This window comes from Aristolochia californica, unplaced genomic scaffold (genome assembly GCF_029961685.1).
Source record: "Aristolochia californica isolate CCGP_79_NKW_82.1479 unplaced genomic scaffold, dmAriCali1.0.hap1 SCAF_1, whole genome shotgun sequence".
In the NCBI taxonomy this organism is placed as follows: domain Eukaryota; kingdom Viridiplantae; phylum Streptophyta; class Magnoliopsida; order Piperales; family Aristolochiaceae; genus Aristolochia; species Aristolochia californica.
In genome coordinates, this window is record NW_027181770.1 from 55166861 (window position 1) to 55180214 (window position 13354).

Sequence of the window (13354 nt, forward strand, 5' to 3'; positions counted from 1 at the left end):
GATTGCCTTTTGTGAGTTGCCTTGACACTGATCTTGATTCGACTCCATGTGTCTGATGGAGTTGCCTTTACCTTCCATTGGTTCTTCTCAATCCAGTTCTGAGTTCAGACTTTTCTGTAAACAAATCTCTATTGATCCACCTACTTGTTTTTTTACTAACAGTTAAGGCAGAATTTGGATTTCATTAATAATAAATACTCCTCGGCGAAAAATATTTCGCAACCTGAACTCTTCTTCTAATGGATGCCGAGACGAAATCTGTAAACCCATTTCATCTTTCGCGAATTCTTTTCAAGTTGGAGAAAAGAGTATTATCACAAGACATGTTCACTGTTGCTGAGTTTTAATGGCCTTGCAGGCACTTGGGGCTCTCCAAGTAACATTTCGTTTCTGCTCTGTAGACAGCATCTTATAATTTCTCCAGTCCTCCAGAACAAGTCTTAGATCATGAAGCTTTCTTTCTATACCAACACAGCAGTTTGCATGCATTGTGCAAACCTTGTTTAGATCTTTTGCAGGTTGACAAAACCCACCAAAGTAAGCTGTATCCAGAAACTTTAGCTTCAGCCCCATGCGAGTGACGCCGTCCCGTTTGAGTTCGTCGAAAACATCTTGATCATGGGAACCAGGGTAGAGTTTCCTCGCCATGTGCCAGTATTTGTAGAACTCGATTGTTAAGGAATTGGATCTCACGTAGTTGAAACCTCCATTTGCTAAGTTGTTCAGCAAAGAAGGGTCTCCCATGAAGATATCTGACGCCATTAACATGTCTTCAGCAGGTGGGAACTGTAAAAACGGATTTCTGAACCACAAGATATCTGCATCCTGCACCAAGAGATTAGGCAGAAGAAGAAAGCAAATCAACTGGGATCATCCGTCTGTGAAGTAAAGGAGAATCGGAAAACTTACAGTGAAAACGAAACTGTAACCCAGTTGTAGAACGGTTCTCAGAAATTCGATCCTTCTCCACATCATCTTCAAGTAGTCCGGGGACATGAATATCTTCTCCGGCGAGAAATCGACACCTTCAGTCTGTAAGGAGTAACAGTGAGGATGTATGAACTTGCATCTGTCAAATGCCTTCTGATCCATTGCAACAATCAATAGATGGTTGAGAAGAACATCTGTGCCTTCACCAATTCGAAAACTCTCTAGGAACAGATCTATGACTGAGTTTGGAGCAGACCAGGCATCGTTTAGAGTGGTTAATATCACTGTTCTGTCCGCCATTGTAGCATTCCTCAACACTTTGAGAAGCTCTCTGTCTTCTGGGTTCTGTTAAATGCAAGTCCGAAGCTCATCAATGGGATCTTTAAAAGCATTCTCACTTTAATTATTGCCAAAAAACATTCTGAACTGCACATCTATAAAATCCAAAAATTTAAAACTACAAAACTAATTTCCAGTCAAACCTTGAAGCCTCTACCAGATAATAAATTAGTATCTTCCTTCCTGTTTCAATAGAATGTTATCACCTCCAGTCATGTACAAGTAAAAACTGTCTTTCATTGTTTTTCTCAGCAGATAAGAACTGTCTCTAAAACAAAAGCAAAAAACGGAAAAAGGAAAACGTATCGAAGAACGATGTGCCCTTACAGTCCTTGTTCCCCTCGTTCCCGGTACGTCTGTCGTTCGAATTAGGCGAAGAGCGGAATGAAAGAAACAAGCAATGAGCAGCGCTGAAAGCAGCAGTGAAACAGGAGATTTGAAGCAGTTCAAGGCCTTCATTTTCTTAGACCGGAGCAATGGACCGCAACAAGAAGAGGAGAGAAGTCCGAGTGGTCGTTTATAATGGTCAGGGGGAAAGATTATGGCGAGGAAACCAATTTCGTGCTACGTTGCTAAACATCAATAAATGTAATTGCTCACGATTAGCTGTTCTTTTCTTCCGTTGTCAGATGGATTGGTTGGTCTATTGATGACGTTAAAATTTAAAAGACGAAGATAGAAAACTTTCTTAATGGAGCCATTGCCTTCTGCTACTCTTTGCTTCATTTCAGAAGACAGTTTCATATATACACCGCAAGGTTCGTCAAGAAGTGTTACTATGTACAGGTGACTGATGTTTTCAACATATTCATTGCAGCCTCAAATGGAACCTCCAAATTCTGAGGCGTCATCTTCTTCATCCAGATCATGCAAATCATCCAGAATCGATTGATTTACCCGCTTTCGAGATTGTCTTCGGTGCTTTTTTGGCTCCAGACGTGGCTCCGGTTGCTTGATCCCCATATCACCTATCTTGTACCTAAATCAAGCAAAAAGTGTGGTGAATCACGATCAGAAATCCTCAACTGTGAGTATGAAGCCATAACTCGTTCTTATACTTTTTGGTTTGAGCTGCTTCCCACATGTAAAATTCAGAAGGCACACTTTTCACTTACCTTACATCACTCTCTCTTTTAGTTCCTAACGTCCGCAGCTGGAATTGCTCTCTGATTTTAATTTCATCAAGCAGTTGAAGGTAGTACGGATACCTTTCCCAGTCTCCCTTGACCACGCAACCAGGTTCACCCAGATGCAAGCAATCATTAAATGCACATTTTGCAGATTCACTGGCACTTAACATCCTCCTCACCTGAATGAATACACACAACAGAATTCGATCAATTTTACAGAGTTAGGAAGATAGCATATGAATGGATATCTTAGGTTATGACTCATTATTTTTGTATACTTTGCATCCTGTATAAAGAATTGTGATACAAACCTCTGGAAACATATTTGCAAGAGACCTTGCAGTTACTTTCAACAGACTGGGCTGGTTAAAACCTGGAGTATCGGCTAGGTATCCTCCCCCCGACAAAGGCAGTAATGAAACATGACGTGTGGTATGTTTTCCTCGGCCACTTCTTGCAGATACCTCACCAACGCGCTGATCTTCATACCACCTGCTGATTTCTCTCTGAAAAAGCTGATTGAGGAAAGAAGTACCGTAAGGTTTTGATATTATGTTTAATTTATGTGAATTCTTGTCCACATGCCAGACACTGCACCTATGATATACAATTAGAAAGGGTTGTAGAATGGCAGCTCTACAAAGAATGAGAAACATCCCCGAGTGAAGAAAACATTTAGAACACAGATGAGGGGCTGATGCAGTACATCATGATGAAAAAAAAAATATTTACAAATATGAGTTCACTCAAAGTCACACCTGTTTATTAAAGAAGAACAACTTAAAAGCTGACTTGTTTAATGTCATTATGATTCTATTGTATTTCCTCTATTATAAACAGAAGCCCAATTTACTCAAGACACAACAATCAATAAAGATTTTCTCCTCTAGAAATTCAACATGGTATTAGAACACTTTCTATGAGTTGACCTAGTCAACCCACAGAGAGTGTTTTTTGCTACCCATAAATCTTGTCTTTTTTTAGTATCTACTTTTTTTAGTCTGATGTCCCTCCCAAATCATTCGGTTTTTATTTGTTGTGTCCCCAGTATTTAAATTTTTGGCCTTTATTTTCTCCCTGTGCTTTGTTGCCTCATTCTATATTTGCTTCTTCCTCTAACCAAGGAGGGTTTTCCGATGCCCTTTTGAGCCTCACACATAAAACATTATTTCACCCACTCAATGGAGTCTTCTTTCTCATCAACCATATTCCCAAAATTGAAAAACTACTTTGCATGGTTTTGCTCGAAGCTCCAGCCAGAAATTGTATAACTTTTCACCTTGGCGACTCAAAAAAAAAAAAAAAAATGATGAGTCAGAATAAGCGATAAGCATTTTCCCTCCAACCCCACTTTACTAGAGGCATTGACAATCTTGTCCAGCGACATACATCACACCCAACCATCAATTTGCCTGTAGGCTGATTAGCCAAAGAATTGCACATTATCCTAAGTGTTGCATGGAGGAACATGGGGTCACAGTTTTGATTTCCAATCACTCAAAACTTTAGTGACCATACTTCATCAGATTCCAGATTGCTTTAAAATTCTCAACTCTCTTTTAAGCAGAGATGTTTTCTGTTTGGTTGCAATTTTTGCAATTTCCACGATAGAGCTGCCTTTTAACCATCGGTGAACCAGATACAGCTGTGGCAGTTCCAAGTAGCTGCTGGAGTCACTTGACAGCAGTATATGTAGCTGTTGTCTTCTTTCCGCAATTCAGAAACGGCAACAGATGGCCGTCCTCTCAATTTTTCCTGACAAAACTACGGTATAGCAGAAGCCGAACTCTATGCAGTAGCAAAAAGACAATGAAAATGAGTTGTTCAATCCCTGCTTGAATTAGGAGATCGCAGAGAATACTTCGCTTGCTGCGAGAAACAACAGCCCGTGGCAAAAAAGTAGCATCATCAACCATTGGCTCCATTAGGAATCGTTTTTCTCTAAGACTCCTACCTGTTGTAGATCATCCCATGACTATAACGTCAGTTTCTATCACATCATCAAGGATGGAAGCTGACGAAACTCTCTCAGTTTCCTAGTTCTGCTAGGATTTCTGCTCTTCCTCCAACTTCTCCTACCATCAGAATCCGAGTCTGAAGCAACCACTGAAAATTGACTCGACTTCAATCACAGTGACTAAGAAGCTGAGTCCATTAGGTCTTCACCAAGCCAACACAATCCTTGCCTAGAAGAGATTACTACATCACTCTGAGTTAGGCGTAGGTCATTATGCTCAACCAGGTTCACCAAAGCTTGGACAAGAATTTTTTTCCCATCATTGAATAAGTCAATCCAAAGAGATCCAAACAGCTTCCAGATCATCCGTTCTTTCATCAGAACTCTGCTATACCAAATCTTGGATGCAACAAAAGTTTTTGAGGACTCAATAAAAGCTTGTAAATCTTCAGCAGAGAATTGAGGAACACTCTAAACAAGATCTCTTCTCAGCAACAAGGCAATTTTGGGTTAGCAAACAACCCGAGACCTGATATCACAATCGCTAAAAAATGTGCTCCACTTCAAATAAAAGAGACATGAATTGAGGCCACAAGCTTTCCAGCAGTGAACCAAATCACAAGTGCACCACAGGAGCAAGAAGTGAAGTTAAATATTTTATATTATCAGTCGACTCCAACTACGTTCCACTTCAGCACATTGACCCCTCACTCTAGATGACATAGAGAAGGATTTTGATGTTCCTTCCATACCATCAAGGGCATTGAAAGTCACCTATATCCTCAACAATGTAACTAGCAAGCTGAAGTTGAAAAGACTAGCAATGAGCAAAGATTGTGTCTCCACTTCAAACAAAACCTTCACATTGTCCATTGGAGCCACCTAACATTGGCAAAGACAGCCTCAACAATGTAACTAGCAAGCTGAAGTTGAAAAGACTAACAATGCGCAAAGATTGTGTTTCCACTTCAAACAAAACCTTCACATTGTCCATTGGAGCCACCCAACATTGGCAAAGACAGCCTCCATTAGTAGTGTGTCATGCACATTCATCTAAAGCAAGATGCACGAAAAGAAATTCTTTCAGTGAGGCCATCAAATCATAAATCATTTGCAACCTTCCTAAATTGATTGCTAACTTGTTCGGCCCACACCGTACCACTATGAAAGCGTCTCTCTTTCTTGGGTCTACACGGTTGTTGCAATCCAACCACATCACGAATGCTGCAAATGCGAGTTGGACATGGCCAAAGATCAAAGTGGTACACTAACCCATGGAAGATACATGACTTCTAATTTCCATCGGTGACACGACAAAGCCCATCAACACACTTTGAACCTTGAGACAGGTACAAGTCTAGTACACGGGAATGTTAGTGGTTAAAGTTAGTTAGGAGAGTCATAAACAAATAAGGTCATGCTGACCAGATAATTTTCAAGAGATAGCCCATGTGTGGGCCCAATAATAATAATAGAGTAGGACAGCTCGGTCAAGAAAGAAAGGAAGCCTGAGGTATTAGGAGTCTAGATTAGGACTTCTAAAATTTGTAGCTTTGATATTAGTCTATTTAGGGATCAGGGTGTAAAGCATAGTCCCCCATTGGTACACGGTAAGAAGGTTATATTGGGTGTCGGCTATACGTATATACTAATGGAATCCTTCAATCATCAATAAATAGAAAACCACACCTTGGCTTCGGCCTTTGAGGCGACTAATCGTCGATAATTGATCAATTGATGTTGTTAGTCCTCAATCAATAGGGTTAACTTTCTCCCAAGTCTATACCTTGCCTTCCATCACCAAAATCTCTTTCTAAATGCTAACACTCTCCCCCTCTCATCTCTCATCTACCCTAATCTGAATCCTTCACTATCTCTCTCTTAAATGACAAACCCTAACCCTACTCCATTCTCTCCGTGTTTCCTTGCCAAAATCCTAATTCATCCTTCCCCCTTATACCCTAAAACCCTAGCCCAAACTCTCACTCTCTTCTCCCTATAACCTCCATTCCTTTTGAACAAGCCATCTTTTTCGCCAACACATCATCTAAGCCTAGCTGAATATCATTTCCTTTTATATCCATACTCTTTTCTGTCCCTTCCAACCCCCATTGGACAACAATCTCCCCTTTGCAACTTACATTCCCTAATTCAACACCTGGGTATGTAACACACTCAACTGCCCCTAGCACATTTGTGATACTCAATGCATCATGATGGTCAAGAAAAACTAAAAAACAAATCCCCCATTAGTGAGTACAAAGATCTTGAGTTTATTAGTTGGGAAAGAGGTTTCCTAAGTTGGCTAGTCATTTTGGGATGGGCCTTGGACCCAACTTGACATGGTATCAGAGTCAGGTTCTCATATGTGGGCCTATACCTAAAAATTATCTATTTGTAGAGCCACAAAAGAGGGCCTACACCTAAAAACTATCCACTTGTAGAACCATAAAAGAGGGCCTATACCTAAACTGCCTACTCCTAAATTATCCCCTTGTAGAGCCACAAAAGATGGTCTACACGTGAGGGAAGTGTTAAGGAATAGTCCCACATGGATTAGTGAGTACAAAGATCTTGAGTTTATTAGTTGAGAAAGAAGTTTCCTAAGTTGGATAGTCATTTTGGGATGGGCCTTGGACCCAACTTAACAATATTAACTAAGAATAGGAATGTACAAGAAAGATCAGACATCTAAGATTGACCACAAAAATCAACTCTCACGCAAACGATACATATTTGAAAGGAACAAGGGACAAAATGATATGGGAGACTGTCAAATATATCATTTTTGAAGCAGAGCACACCAGGATAATACACCAAACTAACTAATAGATGAAGATTGTATGTCTTAACCACATAATCTAGAAAAAAAAAACCTTTAGCACATAACTAGTTCCTAAAGATCAAACTAACAGATAGAATGACCATCAATGAAGATGAGGATCAGCTGATTGGTCTTCCAGACATCAAGGGGGCAGCTGACATCCACTGCCATATATAATCAAATCATAATTAATCCTTGAGCAAAAGAAAACTCTTCCAGCATTTACCAAACATTAAAACTGAAACAATTTGTACAACTGAGAAAAAAGGATCTACATAAGATGGGGAACAACTAGCTACACAAAATTTATAGGACGCCCCAAAAAAACTAAAAATCCAAGGCATTTCTACTTTGCAAATGATGTTAGCAGTCCTCCAGTTCTTTGAATTCTTTAACACTTATGTTATTTGCATTTCCCAGCTTAAAAGTTTATACCCTCTCTTATCTTGTATTTCCCAGCCTAAAAGTTTATACCCGATCTTGTCTTGCATTTCCCAGCTTAAAAGTTAATAGCCTATCTTGCATTTCCCAGCCTAAGAGTTTATAGCCTATCTTATCTTCATTTCCACTAGAAAAAAGTAAGGATCATCCATAAATTGGGAGATTGAAGAAATTTAAAAAGAAAAAAAGTGCAAATTGAGATCAGCAGCCGCCAACTTACTGGCACAACATGGTTCCAGAACAATGATATGATATATATGTGCAGCGGAAGTGCACACTAACCTGCTCAACTGAGGAACCGTCATCCCCAGACTCTGAACCTATGTTGCCGTTTCTTAAGACATTGATCAAGCTTGACTTCCCCACACCACTTGGACCAACTATTACAGTCGTTTGGCCTTTAAAAGAACCAGTGAGGTTGGCCAACCCATAATTGGAATTGACACTACAAAACAGTGGTTCATAACCCCAAGCACGAAGCCTTGCCTCCCAAGCGATTAGTGTCTGCACAGAGACTTCCAGTAAGAAAGAGACAACCAAAATCAAATACACTCAAACATGAATAGGAAAATACCTTATCCTATGCAGTTATTTGGAAGAGTCATGGAGATACCGTTCAACCAAGTCAACATAGCTACCAAAGACAAAAAACTTCAACAAAGTAAAATATTGAACTTTTTGCTGTCACGTTTCTTTAAAGGGGTATCCATATTTATTTTCCTACTTGTGCATTAATTGGCATAAACTTTTCAGACGTGCAACAATAGAATGGGCCTTCAGTGACACCTAGGAGCTTGAAAGCATGTTTGATCACGCGAACTAGCAAGCAGCAGTCATTAATCTACGGCATTCAATAGTAAAAAAACCCTAATTTTATGGGTCCAGATTGTGGTGGATCAGACTATTTGAGAATCCAACATACCATGTTATTTAGGAAGAAATTTAAAGGCTTAGAAAAATTAAGTCTTGAAACAGATTTACCAAACATGGAAAATCCAAGAATTCTTCCGACCTCTTCTTCGACAAGCTCAACTTTGTTCAGAGCGAGCGTGACCGGTATCCCTGTCGATTCAGCGTCCACCAAAAACCTGGTCAGCAAGAAGGGCTCTAGTTTCGGCTGTTCCATTGAAAAAAGCACCATCAAGTGGTCCACATTCGCCACCGGCGGGTCAACAATCTCTGAATTCCTAGGGAAAACGTTTTCAATCATCCCTCGGCGATCCACCCAGTCAACAGACCCAACCAAAACCTTGTCTCCAACCAGCACTCTCCTCTTAATCTTCTTCAACACCGCTCTCACCACGCAGAGCAGCTCTGTGCCGACCCTGGAAACGGCCTGCCGTTCAAATAGTTGGTTCCCACTCCCATTCTTTAGCTCGGCATCAGAGGGTCCAGTTGACTCGACGATGACACGCATAAAATTGGCCTGCGCGGCAGCCACAAAGCCAACCGCCTGGTAAGGCAAGAGGGAGCCCTCGGAAGCGAAATTCAGTGAAAGGCCGGAAGCCTCTTTGACGGCGTCTTTGGCCTTGAGGAGGTTCTTGTCGGGTTGGTTTTTTCTGGAGACATGAGGGTTTTGAGGCGCGGAAAGGGAGAATTGGGAGATGCGGCAGGCAACATGGCGGAGGAAGTTGCAGGAGGGACGAGAAACAAAGACGGGGTAATGTTGACGGAGGAGCGAAATGGAGGAAATCGGCATGGATTATGAACGACGCTACTGGGTTTTCAAAGCCGAGTACAGTAGAGTTTTCAGTGTTCCCGAAATTTGCAAATGTTCTTGAATGCTCTCAACATGCAATGAGCAAGGTGGATTGGATTAGGACATCCCTCTTTTGAGTTTTCCGGTTGGACCGGTCTGGTTCAACCAAACCGGTCAAAGAAAGGAGAATATGGAAAATCAAAAAAAAAAAAACTGACCCATTGGTTTAATCAATGAACCAAATGGATGTTTTTTGAGTTTGGTCTATGGTTGTAGCATAAAACTAAGGAAATGATAATCTTTATTGCTAATAATCCAATGTTTTATAAAAGAATAAAATACATCGAAACCAATTGTTCGAGTGCGACAGTAACTACACATGTTCGACCTAAAGACCAATTAAAAGATTTTTCACTAAGGCTTTGCATAGTACACGGTTTTATTCTATTCGATGTTGTTGCTCTAACTAAAGAGGGAGTGTAAAAAAATACAAACCAATTGTTCTGAGTGGGATAGTAACTACACATGTTCGACCTGAAGACCGCTTTGCAAAGTACACGATTTTATTCTATTCGATGTTGTTGTTCTAGCTAAAGAGGGAGTGTAAAAAGATACAGTTATGAAAGTCACAGGGTAATGCTATGATTTGTTTTTAATGGAATATTAACAAGGGGAGACAAGCTAGTCTCCTCATGCATGACCCTAGTAGGATCTCATGTCAAACCTTCTTCTACCTTCATTCATGGCAGACTCTGATCTACTATGTACCCATTTAATCTTTCCCCCCATATATTTGTTTAGTTCAACATTCAAGTTTTAATATCATTGGATATGAATTATAATATGAATTATAAGAGAAGAGAGATGGGAGAGATTAGGTTTAAAAACCCTTTTTCCCTTTTATAATTTGAACAATATTTAAAAATTATAATTATGCTCTTATGTTCCTTAAACCTTATGAAACTATGTTTTATAATAAAATAAGTTAAACTACGACTTCTAATATTTTCCCTCAAGTTGGAACATTTAGTTTTAGATTGTTATAAAATATATCTCACTTAAAGTGAAGATGGGTGACAACAATATGAAAATTTAAATTGCAAAAAGATAATTTCAAGCTCAAATAGTGATAATAATGATCACCAGGCAAGAAAAAAAAGCAGTCATTAAAGGATAAAATAGAAAAGCCTCATAAGAGCAAGAATAAAACCTACTTAAGGGTAAGTGATAGATGTCAAATTCTGACATGAGAACTAGCCGACATATTAAATGTCACACCAGTAAGATTAAGTTACAAATGACAAAATCACCTATATATAACAAAATAAGAAAACCAACCCAAAAGATTGACACACTCAATTCCTAAAATATGAGAAAAACATTTCCGGAGATAATGTTTGAATTACACAAAGTACTTAAAAGTCCAAAACAAAGTATAAAGAGGGTATCAACAAATAATTATTTTGTAGTTTTTAACTACTTAAATCTTTAATTAGCAAAATCGATCACAAAACAATCAAGAGGTTAATTTGTATTGATAATTCAAAATCAAGATAAAATCACTTGATAACCTTGATTATGAAAATCAAATAATTGATTGCATAAATTAAGAAAATTAAAATATTTAATTATGGATTAAATTATCTCTTCATAGAGTATACATAGACATATAATTGATGTAAAACTCATTCTGATTCAATAATTTTTCTCTCTTTCCATCCCATGATTAGACTTACAGAGCCGAACGATGTAAATAATTTAATGTTTTTAACCTTTTAAAAGGACAACTTCATTTTCATTTAGGGCCAGTTTGGAACCACTAGAGAAGAAAATAAAAGAAAATGAGAATTTGACCATTATTGTTCCCAAAAATAGTTAGTAAAAATGTGATAATGATCAAGTTCGCCTTGTCACTAACTATTTTTGGGAATAATAAGGGTCAAATTCTAATTTTCTTTTCTTTTCCATGGGGTTCCAAACAGACCCTTAGTCTTTTCCAACGGTTACAAGAAGAAAAAAAAAAGAGGCTGTTAATCGAACAAAAATCAGCAGCTCTGTTTTACTGAGATTTTTCTACAGACAATGCAGAGTTTTTCTACTCGCATTCTGACATATTAAGCTTGTGTAGGTACCTCTTCTTTCAACAACATCTAGAATTGGACTTGAATAACATCAGACAAGCAAGAAGCAATGCAATTTACTCAACCAACTTCTGAAATATGTGTCAAGTGCCTAACATCCAAACCACAGGGGAGCGGATTTCCAGAAATTGGCCTCTTCTCCCTACTCTGTTTTGATATGATGAGACTACTACATTATAAAGTATCGTAGGCCCAACAAATTTGTGTAGACAATTGCCTTACCAATGAAGAACCTGTTCCTTTCTGTCAATAAGTGCGACTCGTTCTGATCAAGCTAATTCCTAAGGAAATTGGTAGAGTTGGAGAAAATCAAAATTTATTTTGAACATCCTAATCATCAAGGGGTACAACATATGCATGGTGACTCGGGCAAAATGGAGCAAACAAACACTTGTTTGTTTGGATGAGATTGTTGTGTATCAGTTTTCAGAAGTAAACCAAGAGAGAAGGATGTGTTGTGCATGAGCAATTCTTTTGCCCTGATAGTTCTTCATGGTAACTCGAGAATCTCTCTAAAGAACTGTGAAACTTTTCAATCAGGTATGATGTCAAATTTATATATTTTTACTTAAATTTGTTTAAAAGAGGAAAAAGCTGAAGTAGGAAAAGAACATTCTTAATGAGAAAAATGTAGCTTAGAGAAGAATTTTAGCTGATACAGATGTAAAGGAATCAGAATGAAATATTCCACATCATGAGAAACTTCCTAGTGTGGTTGTCCAGCCATAGTACGTAATTTCCTACTGCCAGTGCCTTGAGGATGATCATTTTTTAAATCATCGACATGCTTGCCTCTCATTTAGCTTAGCTGCATCACCATTTATCATCTCAACTTGATTTCTACCTCTCAAACTACTACTTCTACCGAATCCATATCCAAACAACAGACATATGTAAGTTTCAAGATCTTCCTCAACTTAAAACTCCACAAGAATTTGAGATATTGGAACCTTATTTCAACTTACTACTAAAACAACAAAGACATTTCCTTTATGAAGAAAACACTTCTACTTAAACTCTCACAAACATGGCCTCTTGTGTGCACACTCCAACCAGCCTCACCACAAAATTATCGAGAACAAACACTCTCAAAAGGAGATTGTGATGAAAAGGCGCTGAACTGATAGCCAGAGAACCTGCCCTTAAGTTTCAACTTAGCTTGAAATGCAAAGCATGTTACTCCAAGAATTTCCTCAGACTTTATAGCCCTACCAGCCTACAACCGAGAAGGACATATAAAGGATCCCCTGCCTACCCAGCAATAGTTTTTTTTTTTTGCTGACATAGTAAGGAGCATAGCACTAGACAGCTTTGTGGCAAATAGATTGGGTGGTGCACAACTACTCGTTCCTAGAAGTTATGCGGACGGGATAGCACTTCAAGCAGATGGATGAAGTATGCTGCATGAAACAATAGGCTTGATAGCATTCTCGAGTAATGCTTTTATTCTAGGGTATTTTGGGTATTTAGGCTTGATAAGAGTAGTTTTTATCATTTTGATATTGTAACTAGGGTTCTGTTTCCATGAATGATGTCCCCCAAGGGAGATGAAAGCAGGAATTGGTAGGTTTGGCATATTCTGGGGATATCATAAGAACAGCTTGAGAAACAGTTTAAGGGAAAGGAAGTAGAAGCTACCAGATTGTAAACCTTTAATTTCACTATAAATTAAAGTTGCATTCAATGGGAGACTCAATACTTTTGAGCCCCAATAAATCTTATTTCTCTTATATTTCTCTTGTTTCTACATACGCCAGCTCTATCCCTGTCTCATCCCTTACTTTCTCTCTAGTTCTTCCATTTTGACGCCATAACAACACCACCTTCAGCTTGGACCTTGCTTTCTCACCCAGGTTATATCAAGGCTAGACAGCCTCATAGGTTGACAGATCC

The 13354-nt window shown here is 38.8% G+C and overlaps 2 protein-coding genes across 2 annotated transcripts; both read right to left on the bottom strand.

Moving 5' to 3' along the window:
* Positions 1-1639, bottom strand: LOC137961443 (uncharacterized protein At4g15970-like). Its single transcript, XM_068808391.1, has 3 exons — positions 1597-1639; positions 910-1275; positions 1-825 (listed from the first exon to the last, which is right to left on the bottom strand). Exons 2-3 carry the CDS (start codon positions 1228-1230, stop codon positions 328-330), a joined length of 819 nt encoding a protein of 272 aa, XP_068664492.1. The 5' UTR covers positions 1231-1275; positions 1597-1639; the 3' UTR covers positions 1-327.
* A 306-nt stretch (positions 1640-1945) lies between these two features.
* Positions 1946-9403, bottom strand: LOC137961458 (small ribosomal subunit biogenesis GTPase RsgA 1, mitochondrial). The gene is made up of 5 exons (XM_068808392.1): positions 8634-9403; positions 7904-8125; positions 2711-2914; positions 2385-2578; positions 1946-2248 (listed from the first exon to the last, which is right to left on the bottom strand). The coding sequence occupies exons 1-5, from the start codon at positions 9318-9320 to the stop codon at positions 2089-2091; spliced, it is 1467 nt and encodes a 488-aa protein (XP_068664493.1). The 5' UTR covers positions 9321-9403; the 3' UTR covers positions 1946-2088.
* Positions 9404-13354: the final 3951 nt, after the last annotated feature.